Source organism: Sciurus vulgaris (assembly GCF_902686455.1).
Source record: "Sciurus vulgaris genome assembly, chromosome: X".
NCBI lineage: Eukaryota > Metazoa > Chordata > Mammalia > Rodentia > Sciuridae > Sciurus > Sciurus vulgaris.
The window spans coordinates 70,968,284-70,988,475 of record NC_136471.1 but is presented as its reverse complement, the minus strand read 5'-3'; the positions used below and the strand labels follow the sequence as shown (position 1 = coordinate 70,988,475).

Below are 20,192 nucleotides of genomic sequence, written 5' to 3'. Positions count from 1 at the left end.
GAGTGAGGGAGAAAGAAAAGAAGAAATGGGAAGGAGGGAGAAAGGAGAAGGAAGGGAGGAAGAAAGGAAACCACAATAGACAATGGGTATATTTAAGAGTCCAAATATAAAAATACCCCAAAGGATAATTGACAGTTGAGAATTTTCTTTAATTCAGATTTGTATTATTAATAGAATAGATATTTACCCAAGGTTTAGAGACTAAAGTAGTACCCTTCCTCCACAGGGGATATTCTCCAAGACCCCCAGTGGATGCCTGAAATTGCAGACAGCACGAAACACTACACAGTGGTACGTTCACATGGGGGGAGGAGTTGGCTCAACATTTCTCTCACAGATACTTATATATGCAGATGCTTAAGACCATTATATAAAATGGTATAGTATTTAAATATAATATACATAATCCTTCCATAAACTTTAAATAATTTCTAGATTACTTAGAATTCCTATTAAAATGAAAATGTTATATAAACTGCTATTACATTATGTTGTTTAGGGGATAATGATAAAAAATGTACATGGTCAATGCAGATGTGTTTTTGTTTTGTTTTTGTTTTTTTGGCGGTACTGGGGATCAACCTCAGGGCCTTCTGCTTGTGAGGCAAGCACTCTACCAGCTATCTCCCCAGCCCGTGCAGATGTGTTTTTTAAAAAATATATTTGATCCATGGTTCATTGAATTCACAGATGCAGAAACAATGGATTCAAAGGGCCAGCTTTATTTGATTTTTTTTCCTAAATGTACATACCCCTGACAGAATTTACTTTATAAATTAAGCACAGTAAGAGAGTAGCAATAAGACAAGAATTATCATATACAGTAATAAAATTTATGTGAATGTGTTTTTTCTTGAAAAATCTTATTATACTCACCCTTCTTATGATGATGTGAGGGAGATGATGCAATGTCTGCTTACATGGTAAGATGAAGTTAGGTGAATGATATAGGTATTGTGATACAGTCTTAGCCTACTATGTAAGAGTTACCTGAACATAAGCATCATGATAGGAAGAGTTCAGATCACATAACTAAATGACTAACAGGTAGGTAGTATAATATAGATATACTGGACCAAGGGATGATTCATATCCTTAGCTGGATGGAATATGATGTGTATGATTTTTTGTCACATAATCCAGAATTGTATACAATTTAAAACTTATAAAATAGAATATTTTTTGAATTTTGTTTTATATTTGCCCACCACAGTTGAACATAGGCAAATGAAAGTGCAACAAGTGAAACTACAGATAAGGGGGAACTACTGTACATACTATACACTATGCATAAAATCACTTAAACTGGAAAAGAAATTTAAAAACAATTTTCCTAGTTTCGCTGACAGCTTTGTCCAGGTAAACATTAAACTACTTTATTTCTGTTAACTAAGAGTTAAAATTTTACTTATTTTACTTTAAGCTTAATAGTTATTAAACACCAATTCTATACTCACCAATCTGCCAGTTCCTTTCTTTGGCTTCATTATAAAACTGATGTAGCACAAGAAAATCAATGACATCTGGCATGTCATGATACCTGTATAGAAAATGATAATCAATATAGAGATATAATGGTATATATTACTTACTAAATGTCCAAGGATATATGTTTAATTGTAACTCATCAAGAACAATTTTGCAAACCTCATAATCCCTGGACATACCTTTACTTAAATTAAATCCCATGTGGTTTTATCTATTTAGGATTGCTTTGCCTATTCTTATATTGCTTTCATAACATAAAGATACCAACAATGGTTTTTAAAGCTTAATACAAAATATTTCATATTAAAAATTTTTAAAGAAGAGTATGAATTGAAGTTTTTTCATCTCCTTAGATTTGAAATTCAACTTCATGAAATGAGCCACTGACTTATTGTTTCTACTATTACTATGAGAAAGAAAAGTAACTACCATGTTTCATCAGTAGGAACCTATGAAAGTTAGTCTTTGATTCCTCAGAACAACCCTGAGGAAAGTATTAGCATATTAGTATTTTCATTTTACACAAAATTGATTAAACTGTTCATGAATCCATCCATTCATATATATATATACACACACACACATGTATATAAAACATGTATATCATATTCATATATATACAATTAAGAAACCAATCAAGAATTAAACATTGGTCTTTTTAACTCTAAGACCTGTGGTAGTGCTATAGTATTTCCTCTCTCATCAAGTCCTGCACTCTGCACAATATACAATGGATATTAAAACACACACATATAAACACACAGAACTAGAGATAGCTACTTACTTAATGGAAAAAGACTCTCCAGTCATTTTTCCTGAAATGGGGTCAAGAAATGCAAGCTTCAAGCAACATAGTGTAGGTGGTCCAACCTCATATTTGATTCCTACAATTTTAACAAACTCTTGCTCCTATTCGTGAAAATAACAATGGATTATTATTTTCAATACAAATAACTACCTAACGTTGACATAATATTTCATTACTACTTGAATAATTTAAGAATTATCTGAATACTCACCAAATGTTAGGTACTACACGGACTAATGTTAAAAGTAATAAGACGTGGCTGTTGACACTTAATACTTAATAAGGTTAATAATAGTTTAGGGCAAGACACTACACCAAGTAAAAACAGCAGAATCCTCTGGGAAAACAGTTCAAAATTCATCTTCTCACACTCTACTCTTACAGAGTCTGATTCGATAGGTCTGAAATACAGCTGAGTCATATATTCTAAAAAGACACCTCATGGGATGATGCAGCTCTGTGTAGATAAAAATCACAACCCTAGCAGAAATATAGTATGTAAACATACAAGTTCATAGATGGCATGTTTATATTTGAGAAGATGACTTGTATTTTTGAATGCCTACAATATTATGTTACAACAACACTGTATGTTATCAGTTACACTAAAGAGATGACAAACTGGTCCACAGGTGTACAGAGACTTGCTTAAAAGTCCAGGCCCTTATATTACACATGCTGCCTTCTCCAACTTTCTAGGACCATGGAGTTAAGATTAGAAATAAGAAATATGTTTTAGTCACTATTGATTTTAAATTCAATTTTTATTGATATTTTATCAACTTAGAACATTAATACAAATTTTTTCTACAAATACCTTAACTAAATTTTTACTTGAGTAAATATACAGATTCAATTTTGGAACCTTCCTGGTAAGCAACATAACAACCCTTCAGTAACATCATGGTAAAACTGCCCTTTACTCTCTTGTTCTCCAAATCAGAAAAGTAAAAGAGAACAAAACACACATAAGACTAAATAGAAATAATGTACAAGTTCACCTATGTCTATATGTGTGTATGTCTATACTATGTCTTAATTGTGTGTATGTATATATAAATGAATGACTGGAGTTAGGGTTGTGGCTCAGTGGTAGAATGCTCACCTCACTTGTGTGAGGCACTGAGTTCAATTCTCAGCACCACATATAAATAAATGAATGAAATAAAGGTCCATTAACAAATAAAAAAATTTTAAAAATAAATGAATGACTGAAGGGATATTTATTGACAGAAAATCCTTCAATATAAATAGACATATATTATTTATTCAATGTCATGTAGCTATGTGGGCACTACATCAAAAGAGATTCCATACAGCACCCCATATTTCTAAGCTTCTTGTGATTTCTAATATTTAATATATCCCAAAGCTGCCAGAATGTTGAGACTGTTTGTAGTCAACATACTCTGTCTGTTTGTTGAGTATGCAGAATGTATAAAGTTGTTGATGGGGAAATTATCCACAGTAGGGAACTCTCACTTTGTTCTATTTATGGAATGGTACAGACTATAGGATCTAAATCTTTTAAAAATTAGGTCAAATAACAAAGAAATTACCATAAAAATTTTGGGAAACACATAACACATTATACATCAGAGTCAGTTCTAGAAGAGTGGCATGCATCAATTTATATTGGATACATGATCAACAGTGAAATATGCATTACACTGAATAAAATCTTATGGGCAAAGCAACAATCCCAAACCCCCATCTATTGCATAGTTTATGAATTTGAAAAACTTACCCTGAGATCCATTTTATTCCATGGCTGTTTCTGTAAATTAACACTATATATTTTTGACTTCCTTACAGCACGCACATAAGCTTCATGCCCTTGCCTAAAATAAATAAGCTAAAACACAAAATAAGGTATTAGTAGCATCCTATATAACAACTCTATAAATTCCAGTATATATTCTACAACCATCTTACTTTGTTTCCAGAAAATACATAGTTTTGTAAAAACTTACTTTTCCCCATTGAATGACTTTTATTCACATTCATGTCTATGTAAACCTTTGCTAAGTACTTCTTTATATAAATACTGAATACACAGTCCTTTTCCTCTGAGCTGCTCCAAATATCTTAGGTGAAAACTCATGACAGATATACACAAAACTAGTTACATTTTAAAATATTGTATTTCAACTTGTAGTTGAAGTTCTAAACATTGACATTTTAATCCCTGAGCTATACATTTTATATGAAGAGTACAAATCATAAGCTACTAAAAGGAGTGATTTCAAGATAAACTGAAAGTGTTTTCCTGCAAGAGTTGTGTTAGAACTGCCAGAGTATGGAAAGAATGAATTCAAATGCTTAGTAAGACTGTTGCATCTCTTTAAGACAACATTTACTACACTATCTTGCAGACATTAAGAGAATTTTCTTTTCCTTGACAATTTAAAGTGGTGACTTAGATAAGTAAATAGAATAAAGTAACATAAAAATACTACATTATGAAATTTAAAAATATACTGACCTATTCTACCAATCAGTATTGTCTAAATTAGAACATTTAATTGCTAAATATCTAAGTAAAAAATGAAAAATGCATTAGTAAATGAAGTAATTATTAATTAAAAAGCAAACAATATGCATGCTAAAATATTCTATATTTTATATTCATTGCTGTTCGACAAAATCGTGTGAGAATACCTATGTATAAGGAATTTTGTGTTGTGATAAGGCATAAGATCAAATTCTGTACCCTCAAGGACATTGACGCTTGTAGATATGAAACTATAATGCAAGGTAAAATATATTATGTGTTAGAAGAGAGAAATAATTTAGATGGGAATGCTCATGAGGAAGGGACAGTCAAATGGAAAATAGGGATAGCATCCAGGAGAAGTTGGCATATGAGTTAGACTTGGAAGAAAGAGCATTTGAAAAGCAATCATCTATGGGTAGGGATATTTTTTGCCTTCTCAAACTACCAAAGGTTTACTATTTAGATGTAACAAAAAATAATGCTGTTATTGAGAAATCAGTTATAAAAAAAGTGTACTTATGCCTTTATAAGCTCTTTATATCTCATCTCAAAAAATGGCACTGAAGGTTAAGAAATCACGATTCTGGATATGCCAATTCTTTTTAACATTCTCTAGTTTTATAATACAGTACTAGTTATGTTTGAAAACATACCATGTAAACAAGCATAGCTCAAAAGTCTAATACCTATTGGAAGAGACAGACACTAAAAGAAATATTTCAATTATATCTAATGCTAATCAGCAATTAATAGCTTATTATTAAGGGTATTTTATAGCTATCTCTGGTATAAGGTCTCTGTAAGAGGCAAGTCCAGAAAAGTTTGGTGAAATTTTTATTGGTATCAAGATTCTAGAACAAAAGCAAGGTTTTTCTCCTACTTTTATTATTTACAATATTACCCCCTTCCTGTTCTTCATCTTAAATTAAATACTGTGTACATTTATCAGAAATAAAAAATTGATTAATATATTGGAGATTATACAAGCCAACTACAGCTTCGATATTGCAATGCTACCATAACTTCAACAAGAAAATGAAAATTTTTTCACCAGGACATTTTTAATTAATTTTTGACTAATTACAAATATAGAGCCACATGTATTAATTATAGGCTCAGTAGGATGACACAGTTTGTAAAATGGACATTTTAGTACTCGTGGAAAGTGGTAATTATCCTTCAGTACATTTTCTATCAGAGAAATCAAAATAGCATTAAATTCTACTAAGTGGCAGTTAAGATAAAATCAAGCCAATGAATTTATCTCTGTGTTCACTGAGCTTCTACTGTATTGATGACACCATGCCATGCTCTGCAAAGGATACAAAGAGTAATAAGATTCAGTCATAGGATTAAATATAGCAGACAAGACACTGTGTGTAGGTATATATGTATATATATTTATATCTATAGTCATCTATCTATATATGTAATAGAATTTACAATATAAATATCCTATCTATAATAAAATTAACAATATAAATGTGCTAAGTTTCATTAAAAAGTTAGTGCTCTTGAGGGTTCAAGAGAAAAAAGTTTTAACAAGTAACAACCAACCCATCTTGCTGGACAAGGTGGTGCACACCTGTAATTCTAGCTACTGGGAGACTAGGGTGGGAAGATGGCTTCAGTCTAGGAGTTCAAAATCAGCCTGAGAGACAGCAATACCCCATGTATCAAAAAAAAAAAAAAAAAAAAACACTACCTCATCTCCCATCTGTGGAACAAATGGGGAACGTCGTGGTATAGTATCCAAGATCCACTGAGGTGCAAACCATTCTTCATTGGGTTCACCTGCCATAGAAACCAGTCCTCCTTTCTAAAATATAAATACATTTATAGCACATATATATAAAATACATAATTTACAAATGCATGAATAATAATATGAAAAATAGGGGAAGAATGTTAAAATATCAGGTTCAAAGAAAACTTGAAACACATTTTAAACACCTTAGCAATTACACATAGATTTTGTATCAATTAAAAACTTAAATTCAGCTGATAGATGATAAAACTATGTATCATCTAAAAAGTAGAACTTTTACTCTTCATATTTGTATAGTACAACCTGAATTCAAATAATAGTAAGAAAATAACTTTCACAAATAGAATGTGATAATTAAGAAAATTATATCTACTAATTCAACAGGACATATAATAGGTTGATAAAAACTTCTTAAAAAATTCAAAGTACTAGGGCTAGGGATATAGCTCAGTTGGTAGAGTGCTTGCCTTGCATGCACTAAGGCCCTGGGTTCAAATCCCCAGCACCGCAAAAAAAAAAAAAAAATTCAAAGGACTATGTGAATTAATTCTTTATGTCACCTAAATGAAATTACAATGGAAAAAAGAAACCATTATTAGGATGAATTAAAACCAAAGGAAAGGAAGAAGTGCCCTACACAATTAATTATACTTTTCCATTCTATGAGTCAAAACGTATAGAAATTTATGACTGGTTAACACTGAAATAATGCTTTTCCACAATACTTGATTATTATTTTAGAACATTTTTTACATTTTAACATATAATGATCAATATTATAATGATGAAGCATTCTAGCCTCTATCTCTGACAACACAAAAATCTCAAAATGTTTTACATTTTGAAAATAATATAAATTGCTTTTGTTTACTTGCTTTCTCAGTTGGAATGTTATTTGCAGAGAAAAGTAAATGTGACTGTTAAATAGTCAAGTATCAAAGGACAAAACAAACCATAACAATAAAATCAAAATCAAAACAACCCACACAGTACAAACCTTCTTTCTAGTTTGTTTAGGTTTCTTTTGCCTTTCTTCTAGTGATTTCAAATTCTCCTCCTCGGAGCTGCTGCATATTTTCCGTGTGGCCTGTCTGGTTTGTCTTTTTGGAGGTTGCAAATTTATACCAGCATCAGCTGTCCAATCAGAATATTCACTTGATGAATCACTGGAAATAAACCAAAACTATGAATAACTTAGTATAGAAAAGGCAAGTTTTACCTCATATGTGAACGATGACCATTTTACTATCAAATAGAATTGTAAGTAACATGGCTACAAAGAAAAAAAAAGTATCAATATAAAATGTTGATCATAACATGATTTTAATGAAATACTTCTTGGAAAAAGCATAATGCTTAGATTCCTATAACAAGATTTCAAATCCCTCTGTAAACCACAATATTTTACTTAAAGATATATATTATTTCTAGGAATAATCAAATGGGGTTGTTTTAAAAGTGAAATAAATATATATAGTTACCAAGATATAGAATCTAGGATTAAAAGGGACTTCATTTTACAAATAATGACATTAAAAAGTTCAAAAGGACATAAAACAATATCGGAAGAGCCAGGATAAAAATCACAGGTCTCTAATCTGGGCGCAAGGGTTGCATGCTGGTAATCCCAGTGGCTCAGAATGTTGAGGCAGGAATATACAATGTTGAAAGCCAGCCTCTGCAAAAGCAAGGCACTAGCAACTCAGTGAGACTCTATCTCTAAATAAAATACAAAATAGGGCTGGGATGTGGCTCAGTGTTCAAGTGCCCCTGGTACCCAAAATGAACAAACAAACAAAAAACACAGGTCTCTAGACTTCCAACTTGGTATTCTTTCTTTATAAAATATTTTGGGCTGCAGGTATAGCTCAGTGGTAGAAGGCTTGCCTAGTACATGTGAGGCACTGGGTTCAATCCTCAATGCCACATAAAAATAAGTAAATAAAATAAGGTTATCGTGTGAATCTACAACTAAAAATATTTTTAAATGTTATTTTAACTCTAGTTTTAACGAATTCCTACAAGAACATAATTTCATATTGAAATTGCTGAATAACTTTGACTATAAGTTAAAACCATTAAGAACTACCTGGAAGAACTTTCACTTTGCCATTCAATAACAGGATCCTCTACAGAAGCATCACTTGTGCCAACAGTTTCATCTTCCTACAATGAAGAGCCAACAATTAAGATACATGGTTATTACTAGACAGCATAATATTCATTGGTAAACCACTACCTATTCTATAACACATTTTTATTTTCCCCAAAAGTTTTCTAGCTAAAATATACATAATTAATTTTCTCTATATATCTATATTTTCCAAGTAAGCTTCCCAGGTATTTATATATCTGTGGCTTATACCAACTTAGTGACATAAAACAACGTCTATTACTTCAAAGACTAAAAAACACCTTAAGCCTAAATAGAGAGCAATCCTCTTAAATATCAAAAACATTGTTTGAACTATACTGTAAGTTGTCATTCTTTTAAGATCAAGAAATTCATGGGAGAAAGACATTTTGAAAATAATTAGATTAAGAATTGTGAATGGCAGGAGAATGGAAGCATCAAACACTGTCAATGCACAATTAAACTCCCTACTGTGCATTTAACAACTAATGTGGTTAAGGGAACAAAAGGATTGGAGAACAGGAACAGGTAGAAAGAACTGATATATTCTTTATTCATTACCATGAAATAGGTAGGTCTCAGAAAAATCAACACTCAGTGATCTCCATGATTGGTTAAATCAATAGTAAGAGACAATGTGTAGATTATGCTGATTACACAGTCCATAAGTTCTGGGACTCTTATTACCACTGTTTATATTCCACACCTTTCCAATTGTAGGAAGATTTTCTCTCACTGTCTTTCCTCATTGTCCCAAAGTCAAACTTTTGCTTGCATTTGTGATACCCTAACCGAGATAGTACCTTAGGTATAAATCAGAAGACATCTAAAAGAATTTAATATACTGTCTACATTTGTTCATTAAATTTCATAGTAATGAATAAACTTCTTTTTAAAAAATTCCTAAAATATTTTTATTAAAGTGACCCTCAAATGTAAATCCAAATTGATGTTATAATCTAGCAAACAAAAGCATCATATCGAATAAATAAAAAGAATTTATCTAACCTCTGAGGAGCTATCTGAATCTTCCTGTACACCAGAATTTTGACATGATGCTTGTGAATTATGCTCTATGTTGGATCGTGTTTGATACGTATGCTGACGTTTGCGTTGTGTCCTTCGTAAAGAGCGCCCACAGCTAGGTGGATAATCATTCTGAAAAAGAAAAGGAAAACACATTTTTTTAAAATAAAAATCTCAGTAAACACACAAAAACTGAAAATATGTAAATCTATTAATTAGGTAGGGAAGGAGTAGGGAATGAGGAAAAATTGCCAAAGAGAAAAACCAACATGTAACTACAATAATGATTATTCAAAGACACACACACCTATATGTGACCCATTTTCCACTGATAACAATCACCTTCCTATTTTGAAAATACTGTGATCAAATCAAAAGCTGCTGAAAGCCTTAGTTGTAAGAATTTGCCCATTCAGCATTTACATATATTACATTATTCATAATTATTATAGGATAAAAAAGTTATCTGTATTATATTTATGTAAATATGTACATCTTTCATTCCATTAAAAATCTAGGAGAATTTGAAGCATCTAATTAGAATTAATGCTCTACATTTTTATTTGTTCTAGATTAGTATTCTTCAAAAAGTTGGAAATATCTTTAAAATCAGTTTAGCCCAATTTCCACCCCCTCACAGAAAAATGATAGGAAACTTACTTAAAAAATAATAATATAAACCTTATGTTAACTACACCAATGAAAGGTGAATATAATGCATATATAAAAAGTAATATACAATTACATTTTTGGAACACAGGAAGGCCCACCCAGACATACACCCCAAAACACGTGGCATGTTTTAAACTCATATCACACTGCTTACTCCTATTTGAGGACAGTGTAAGAGAAGAGAAATTGAATCATTAGGGATAATTCACTTCCGGTAACAAGTGTTGACAGTATATCCCTTTGGTAAAAAGGTCAAAACAAAGATTTGTAAAAAAATTAATGGCACAGCTGCAACCCCTAATATGTCATTGGGAATAAATAAGTTTAAAAGTATTACGAATCAGCATCAAGAGCTGGTTTCTTATATATAACTGTTTCTCAATTTCAATATATACAAAAATGCATAAGGCCTGAACACCCCATCTATTAGTCTCAGATAAGACTGATATTTGATAATTCACATTAGCAGTAAAAAAAATGAATAAAAATAATTAATCTGAGTTTTATTCAAAGTCTCTAAAAATTAATCATATTCGAGAAGATCAAATAACCCAACAAGACCAAAATAGAAAAATTTGAACCAGGCATCAAAATCACCTAAGAATATTTGGAAATATGTATATGATAAATACCTAAAATTGTGTTTATCAATACTGAAAAAATATTTAATATTCAGTTTACTACCTAGATTTCTTTAACAAAATTATACTCATCCCAGACTCTGAATTATCACTCTACTGAAGTTATGGTCAGAAGTAGGAGAGAGAGGGAAAAAAAAAAAACTATTCATTCTTATGCCCTTTTTCTGGCAAACTTGAGAGTACTAGCAATGAGCTTACCATGTACCTAATTGGGTATAGACATCCTACTCCTTGCTTAGCATATTCTACTGCAAAAACCTATCTGGTACTTCCAAATGTATAGATCAGATTTTGTTCATATGATTTGAAGTCCAGCAATGGGTCTAGGGCAAGGGTCAGCAATACTTTTTTTTTTTAAATAAAGGGTCAGAATAAAAGTATTTTTAGCTTTGCAGGGAAAACAAATTCTATTGCCACTACTCAGCTTTGTCTTTATAGCATGAAAAAAAAAAAAAAAAAAACACTGGTAAGATAGGAATAAGTAAGTGTGGGTGAGTTCCAATAAAATTTAATTAACAGTAATAGGAAGCAAAGAGAATTTGGCCTGTGGGCCAACCTAATGCTTAGGGTATCTCAGCAATTCGTTACATTGTGATTAGGGATAAGGCAGTATTTTAAAAAATCTAATATAACTAAGAAAACATGTACTTTAAAACAAAGATCTTATGCATACACTAACTACATGTCCTAGATTTGGGGTGAACAGTGTGACTATATTTTTATTAAGAATAAACATACAGGGCTAGGGAGATAGCTCAGTTGGTAGAGTGCTTGCCTGGCAAGCACCAGGCCCTGGGTTCAATCCCCACTACCACAAAAAAAAAATAAATAAATATAAAGAATAAACATACATTTCAATTGGGGATCAAAAGACAGGTTCCCTATAAGCAGACATCTGTCAAAACAGTCTTTAAGTACATAAATGTTGCCTTTTCAAACCCGTGGTATCTGCAAATGTTTGCAAATAATATATCTCAAAGTACTGCATAACTAAACTTACCCTTTGGATAGTATAAGATGGCTTTTTCTTCTTTTCAACTGTATAAAGACCAATTTCTATGTCACCTTTTGCAGTTCGACATTCTTCTTGAACCCTAATAACAAATCAAAGGACAAAGGATCAGAAAATCATAAATAAGGAAACCAAGAGTTAAAAAATCAGACAGACTAAAAAAAATTAAAAAATTAAAAAAAACTCAAGAAGTCAGACAGTAAAAATATACCTAAGTATATTTTAACAATTACAGATGTTATTACTTCAGTGGCATTAATTATATTCATAATGTTATATAACCATTAAAGTATCATTTCAAAAACTCTTCATCAATACAAATATAAAGTCTGCAACTATCAAAGCAATAACTTCCCATTCTTAATTCTTCCAGCCTGAGATAACCTCTAATCCATTCTATATCTATGAATAATTTCAATGTCTTCACTTAGCATTTTCAATGTTTATTCTTGTAGCAGCAGGTATTGGAAATTTTTCTTATGGTGAAATTTTCCATTGAATTGATACACCATTTTTTCTTTCTTTCCTTTTTTGGGGGGTGGGTACCACAGATTGAACCGAGAGACGTTTAACCACTGAGCACATCCCCATCCCTTTTTATATTTTTTTATTTAGATACAGGGTCTCTCGCTAAGTTGTGGAGGCTGTCTTTGAACTCATGATCCTCCTGCCTAAGCCTCCCAGCCACTGGGATTACAGGCATGCACCACCATGCCTGATCCACATTTGATTACCCATTCATCTGCTCACAGGCACTTGCATTGTTTACACTATTTGACAGATGTAAATAATGCTGCAATGAACATTCATGTACAAATACCTATTCGATTCCCTGTTTTCAATTCTACTTCTAAAGTTTTGAGTAAAAATTGTTTCAAACTGCTCTACTGCTAGGGTTTTTAGCAGTCAGTTCCTAAGTTAGCTATATCTACTTTTTCTTATTAATGTTCCCAACTTACAGCAGAAAGAAGATAGATAAGCTGAAACAAAATGACTTTTGCTACTTGGCTGATCTGCTACAATGCTGGGTTAGGAGGATACATGATTAAAATAAATTTTACATTTTCTTTGTCAATGTCCTTCTTCTCTTTCCAAAATCCATTCCCAGTTGCTGTGCATTATCTGAGGTTGATATTACAGCAAATATTATTAGGGTTTATAAATAAGAATAGGGATTCTAAAACTCATTTAGAAGAATAAAAGATTCAGAATAGCCAAAGTAATTCTAAGTCAACAAAGCAATTCTGGAGACATCACCTGACTTTGAGTTATACTACAGAACTATTGTAGCAAAAATTGCGTGGTACTGGCATAAAAACAGACACATAGACCAGTGAAACATAATAAGACACAGAGACAAACCCACACTGAGACAGTCATATAATCCTTGACAAAGATATCAAAAATGTACTGGAGAAAATACAGTCTTTATAACAAATGATGCTGGGAAAACTTGATTAATCATATGAAGAATATGACTAGATCCTTATGCCTTACCCTGCAAAAAGTCAATTTAAAATGGATTAAAGACCTAGGAATTAGACCAGAGACTATGAAACTGCTTGAAGAAAATGTATGATCAACACTCCAAAATATAGGTACAGGCAATGAGTTTGTCAATAGGATTCCTAAAGTTAAGGAATTAATACCAATTACTACTAAGTAGGATGACATCACATTAAAAAGCTTCTGTGCAAAAAAGGAAGTCATTAAGAATGTGAAAAGAGAACCTACAGAGTGGGAGAGAAAAATTTGCGCAGGGTACTCTTGACAGGATTAATATAAAGAATTTATAAAGAACTCAAAAAACTGAACACCAAAAATTAAGCAATCCACCTAATAAATGGGTAAATGAACTAAAGAGACACTTCTCAAAAGAAAAATACAAATGGCCAACAAATATGTAAAAGAGCATTCAAATATTTTTTTTAAAAAATTTTTAGCTGTAGATGGAAACAATACATTTATTTATTTATTTTTATGTGGTGCTCAGGATTGAACCCAGTGCCTCACACATGCTAGGCAAGTGCTCTACCATTGAGCTACAACCCTAGCCCAGCATACAAATCATTAGCAATTACGGAAATACAAATCATAACTACACTGAGATTTCATCTCACTCTAGTTAGAATGGCAGCCATGAAGAATACAAACAGTAGGGGTTGGGGTTGTAGCTCAGCAGTAGAGTACTTACCTACCATGTGTGAGGCACTGGATTTGATCCTCAGCACCACATAAGAATGAATAAATAAAATAAAGGTATTGTGTCCATCTACAACTAAAATAATTTTTTAAAAGAGAATACAAATAGTAATAAATAAGGAAGAAGATGGGGAGAAAAAAGAACATTTTTATACCATTGGTGGAATTGTAAATTAGTACAATTACTATGGAAAACAGTATGGAGGTTCATAAAATAAGTAGGCCTGGACCCACCATATGATCAAGGTATTCCATTCCTCAGTATTTGCCCTAAAGAATTGAAGTCTGCATACTATAGTGATACATGCACACACTACAAAACCAGTTTAGGTGTCTATCAATGGATGAATGGATTAAGAAAACTCTACATAATAGAGTTTCACTGAACTATAAAGAATGAAGTTATGTCATTTGCAGGAAAATGGAAGGGAACTTGAAAACATTATGTCAAGCGAACTAAGACAAACTCATAGTCAAAGATCATATGCTTTCTCTCATATGTGGAAGCTACAGAGGCAAAAGGGAAAAAAAAGCAGGGGGTCTCAGGAAAATTAAAGGGAGACCAGTAAAGAAGAGGAACAGGACCAGGGGAATGGTGGAGAGAGGGAATGGGGAAATACTAGGAACTGATATCAGCCAAATTATATTGTTATATTGTGGGCATGTGTGAATACATAACAATGAATACCACCAATATGTACAATTATAATGCACCAATAAAATATTATTAAAAAAGAACAGAGATTCTAGGTTTCAAATTCATTCTAATGAAATATTTTTCAACAAAGTCTATTTAAATGACATTTCTAAACATACCCTAATTACTAGGGTCTAGCAGATATCTATATTTTACCCCCAAACTGCTCCAATATCCAGCTCATGGCCCTCTCCTGGAGCCACCGTTGAACATAGAGTCTATATACGACTTACCTGTTTAATCACATATAACCTCTTATGAGATCTTACTTAATAATGTTTGTATTCCTATCCTAACCTAGACTATAAGTCACAGAAAACAAATCATACACCAGGGGGAGGGAAGAGGGGAAGAAAGGGAAGTACTGTGATAAGAATTAACCTAATTATGCTTTTATTACATGCATGCATGAATATATAACAGCAAATCCCACTATTATGCATAATTAAAATGCACTGATTATAAAAACTTGAAAAAAAGAAATCATTCTTTGCATTTTTATATTCCCCAAAGCATTGAGCATATGCTGAACAAATTGACAATGATTAACTGTGTGATATGGAGTGAACTAATTGGAGTTATCTTGAAAAACCAATGCATGATTCAACTAGATTAAAAAACATCAAAGTTAGTGGGCCAACTTAATATAATTTACTTCCTAAAAAAATAAATTATTTTTTTAATTGTAGATGGACACCATACCTTCATTTTATTTATTTTTGTTTTTTATGTGGTGCTGAGCATGGAACCCAGTGCCTCACATGTGCTAGGAAAGCATTCTACCATTGAGCTACAACCCTAGTCCCACAGAACTCTAAATTTTCTTAGAAATATTGCCTTATTGACTCACCTACTAACCCCATTATTTAGTTCATTGACCACCACTCTTCTGCTCCATGCCATAAGATCTCGTTCTGTGGCCATCTGGCTTCGAGGGGCATTGTTATGCATCTGTCGAACACCTTCAATTTGACCACTACGACGAAGTCCTATATTTGGGGAAGAAGATATGTCCATATTTGGACTTCTCAGAGCTGAAACAAAAACAAAGAATGCAATTTTCTGAACAATAGCACCAATCTTTTAGATGATGGCTTTATGTAAAATAGGAGATTCAAAAATAGGACTACTGGAAGTATTCTTACCCCTTTATTCTACATTCTGTACCATCTTTTTGTTTTACTGCTATCAGGAAAGAAGCTCAATAAATTTTTAAATCTTCTACAGTTCTTTTATAATTTTTTCCAAAGCACTTTCACATCTACCATCTACTAAATACTCACTAAATACAAAATGGGCTAAATACAAACATGATTTGAGAGATTTACAAATGTTTATAAGCAACTTTTTATTATAAACATTTTGTTTAATCCATTTAAATATTTCAGAGTAAAGCTTCAATAAAGCTTTCAGAAATAGTATGATAAGAATAAAAACCAAGTGAGGTGTGGTGGCACACGTCTATAATCCCAGAGGCTTGGGAGGCTGAGGCAGGAGGATCACAAGTTCAAAGACACCCTCAGCAACTTATCAAGGCCCTAAACAACTCATGGAGGACCTAAGCAACTCAATGAGCCTTTGTCTCTAAATAAAATACAAAGAAGGGATTGGAATGTGTCTCAGTGGTTAACTGTCCCTGATTTCAATTCTTAATACAAAAAATACAAGTATAATTGAAAGGTTTTAACATTAAAATTTCATTTAAGACTAATGAGCATCTGGACACATTGTCATGTGCCTACAATTCCAGCTACTTTGGGAACTGAGGCAGGGAGATCACAAGTTTGAGGCCAGTCTGAGCAACTTAGTGAGATACTAACTCAAAATAAACAAAAGGGGGGCCGAGGAAGTCTTTCAGTGTTAAAATGCCCCAGGGTTCAATCACCAGTACCAGGAAAAAAATTAACAGAACTTTTATTTTTTTTTATAATCCTCTAGATAGGTTCTTTTTAATTTATTTTTCTAATACTTGCAAATAAAACATTAGTGGATACTGAAATATTCAACCATTACACACTAAAAAAAGTCAAAACAAACAAACATTGTCAAAGGAACCCTACTGATTTTCAAATCTATCCACAAAAACCTAGTGTTGAATTTAGAGGTGAATGTTGATTTCATAAATGGATGTTTAAATCAGGGAAAGCCCTAAGAGAGTTTTATGACTTAGAAAAAAAGGGTTTAGAGCTATCAAGATTACAGTCTACATATCTTGTTCAAGGTTGCATAAAGTTTCTCACCTTGTCATTAGTGCTCCAGATGGCCCAAAATGAAGAACCATTTTAACTTTACAGATATAGAAGAAATCAATAATTAAGTAAAATATTGTTTGAATCACCTTGAATTTAAATCAGTTATTCATTTATGTATATTTATTCAATTATGTATAAAACAAAATGCCAAATAATTACCTTGATTATAAAAATATAAAAGATATGTGCCAAATTCTCATAAAAGCAATTGATAAAGCTAATATTTATATATAACTCAAATGCACAAGCATATTTCACTTCAAGTGAAGAAAGATAAGTTAGAATATTCTTTTAAAATAAAGTGATTACTTTAAGCTATTACTGGTAGTAAAATAAATCTTTTGTGACAGTCAATTCAGAAAGCTTCTTGTCTTCCAGTGTACTTCTGTAAATTCAAGAGAGGAGACATGGTATGCTATTCTCACAGCAAAGAAGGGTCAATTTAGGGGGTAGTATTTTCTAAACTTAAGGTGATTTTAAGTTTGAAAACTTTATGTTTTTGTGGTTGGCCTACAAAAGAATTGGACTTACTGCAATACTTCTACAAAAAAAAGTAGAGTGCAAATAAACTGAATTAGATGAAAATAGTACATTAAAATATAACATCTGTGTTTTTAAGAGATGCCAAGTCATTTTGTCACAAATGATAATGAGATTAAAACTCTGTAGAGCAGCTGATATAACTAAGTTAATAATTGTTTCATTTGTAAATAAAATATTTTCTCACGTGTAATTTCTTTGTATAAGTAGAATAAAGTATACTCATATACTTTTCAGAAATATATAAACACTTACCACCATTAACAGAGTATGATCTATTAAGTGGAAAATGTGGAACATCTCCTTCATTAATTAGTCTCAAATCTTGTTCTCTCTGTAGTTCCCTGATTATACCATCAAGAATGCTCTCATCCTGATCATTGGTTTGCTGTCCTATTACTTGTTCTACCACCTCGCCATCACCTTAATGAGATCAAAGATAAAAAGCCACAAAATTGATTACATTTAGTATACCCTAAAACAAGTAAAAACAACCTATAAATTTTCAGAGAATGATTAAAAATAGGCTCAAAATGAAAATAAAGTATATGTCAAACAAACCATTTATAAATAATTTTTAAATTTTTTGATGTGTCAGCTTCTATATTTGATTTAATCAACACTCCTAAATTAGAGATGACAATGAGGAACATCTCGCAGAATTATTATAAAAGTTAAATGATTCATTTTAAAAGTAAATTTTCTCCGAGTTATATTGTAAAGTAAAAGTCAGGAATTAAGATTTGAGTAAAATTTAAACAAGTTCAATCAATGACCTAAAATATTTTACATCTAATTTTGGTGAAAATTGCTTTCTCAAAAGACATAATTATGGTTTCCCAAATAAACATATCATTTGATAACATTTCAGTGTTCTGATGAGCAGTTTTTATGAAACTCTGAAACTCATTTTTCACTTTAAATGAAAACTTATGTTTTTCTCTTAGATATCCCTATTTTTCATCTCCTATAGTCAGATCAAGTGGTATCTGATAGAGTAATAAAGTGATCAGATCTTATAGGAAATGAAGAGTGATAAATTACTATTTATTTAGATGTTTCCAGTTTTATACACTATTTCACATTCACAGTTTTTCTCCTCGGTTAATAAATACGACATCATCAGACTAACTATTGGCACAGTTGTCATACCAGTTCACTGTTTTACAAACCTTTATGAGACAAGCATAAAAGGATGTATGACACTTTATAAAGGACAAATACAAGCCTTAATCCCCTAGTAAATAAATTAAATTCCATTTGCAGTTCAATAAACTCATGAACTACCCCATACCTAAAGAAAACCTGTAAGTACCAAACAGGTATGAAGACTTTCTATGCAGAAAGGGCAGTATACAGAGTGGAAATATGCCAATCTGAAGAGATGAAGTATCTTTCATACAGAATAGAATATTTTATTCTATTATTCGCCCACAGTGCATCACATTTATCACTGCTTCTCCAATATTTTCCAAGATTGTTATTTAAATAATCACAACCTCTTCCCCAATATCCAGTAACTTTCTGCATTTTAAGTATGAGGATGGGTAAATATCTACTTTCCAGTTTGTGGGTTTTTAAAAAATTTTTCACAGTTGTAGACAGACTGAATGCCTTTATTTTATTTGTTTATTTTTATGTAGTGCTAAAGATTGAACCCAGGACCTTACTAGGCAAGCACTCTGCCTCTGAGCTACAACCAGAGCCCTAGTTTGTGGTTTCTGAAGTTTTCTCTTCTTAGGTTCATTAACTAGAGACCTTGAAACTAAAATACCAAAACAATGAGCAATGAAATTTCACCAATTATATACACTAAAGTTAGTACATTTAATCATTACTAGAAGGCAGTACTATATAAAAGAGTAAAAGGTACTATACAAGTGAAAATTAACAGAAGTAGAAGGCAAAACATACAATAACTTATTTCAGAAATTAAATGTGAGGAGCAAATGCCACAGCAAAAACAAAAGCAAATATAACATTTATAAAATATTTCCAATTTAATTATCATGATAACATACCATTGGCCACATATCCCAGCTGTGGTATAAGTTGTTCATCTTTACAATTTTCCCGTCCTGGTACTAGCCGTTGAAATTTTGTGGGATGAGGATTTCCATCAACATCCACCAAGAATGGGGGAGGCATGAGGTGAGGAGCTTGTTGAGTTTGTTCATCCAACACATAGTTATTAGCATCACGGATAAGAGGTCGATAATCCGTGTGGAAGAACATCTGATCTGGAATCTTATAATTGAATTTTTAGTATTTAACATACATAGAGTATATAAAGATCTGGCACTTATTTTCATTCCTAGAGCATACACATTCTGAGTCAGACAACTTTTGTATTCTCTTGTAGTTCTGTGTTGCTAAATGTTTCCTCTGAAGCACATTAGCTATATGGAAATTCTTTTCTCTACAAATTCTGTGACCTGCATTACTTTTTGGTCCT

General features: G+C 31.9%; 1 protein-coding gene across 3 annotated transcripts in view; it reads right to left on the bottom strand.

The window, feature by feature from the left end:
- BRWD3 (bromodomain and WD repeat domain containing 3) overlaps positions 1 to 20,192 on the bottom strand; it is a 136,634-nt gene that overhangs the window by 28,637 nt on the left and 87,805 nt on the right. For 2 of the 3 annotated variants that reach the window (XM_079123009.1, XM_079123010.1), the window contains exons 17-27: positions 19,759 to 19,984; positions 17,993 to 18,160; positions 15,796 to 15,979; positions 12,035 to 12,128; positions 9,704 to 9,853; positions 8,651 to 8,727; positions 7,559 to 7,727; positions 6,499 to 6,612; positions 4,044 to 4,151; positions 2,273 to 2,397; positions 1,458 to 1,540 (exon numbers count right to left, since the gene is read on the bottom strand). In XM_079123009.1, coding sequence (XP_078979135.1) covers positions 1,458 to 1,540; positions 2,273 to 2,397; positions 4,044 to 4,151; positions 6,499 to 6,612; positions 7,559 to 7,727; positions 8,651 to 8,727; positions 9,704 to 9,853; positions 12,035 to 12,128; positions 15,796 to 15,979; positions 17,993 to 18,160; positions 19,759 to 19,984 — 1,498 coding nt within the window. The remainder of the gene's footprint in view (positions 1 to 1,457; positions 1,541 to 2,272; positions 2,398 to 4,043; positions 4,152 to 6,498; positions 6,613 to 7,558; positions 7,728 to 8,650; positions 8,728 to 9,703; positions 9,854 to 12,034; positions 12,129 to 15,795; positions 15,980 to 17,992; positions 18,161 to 19,758; positions 19,985 to 20,192) is intronic. The other variant, XM_079123011.1, reaches the window with a different exon arrangement.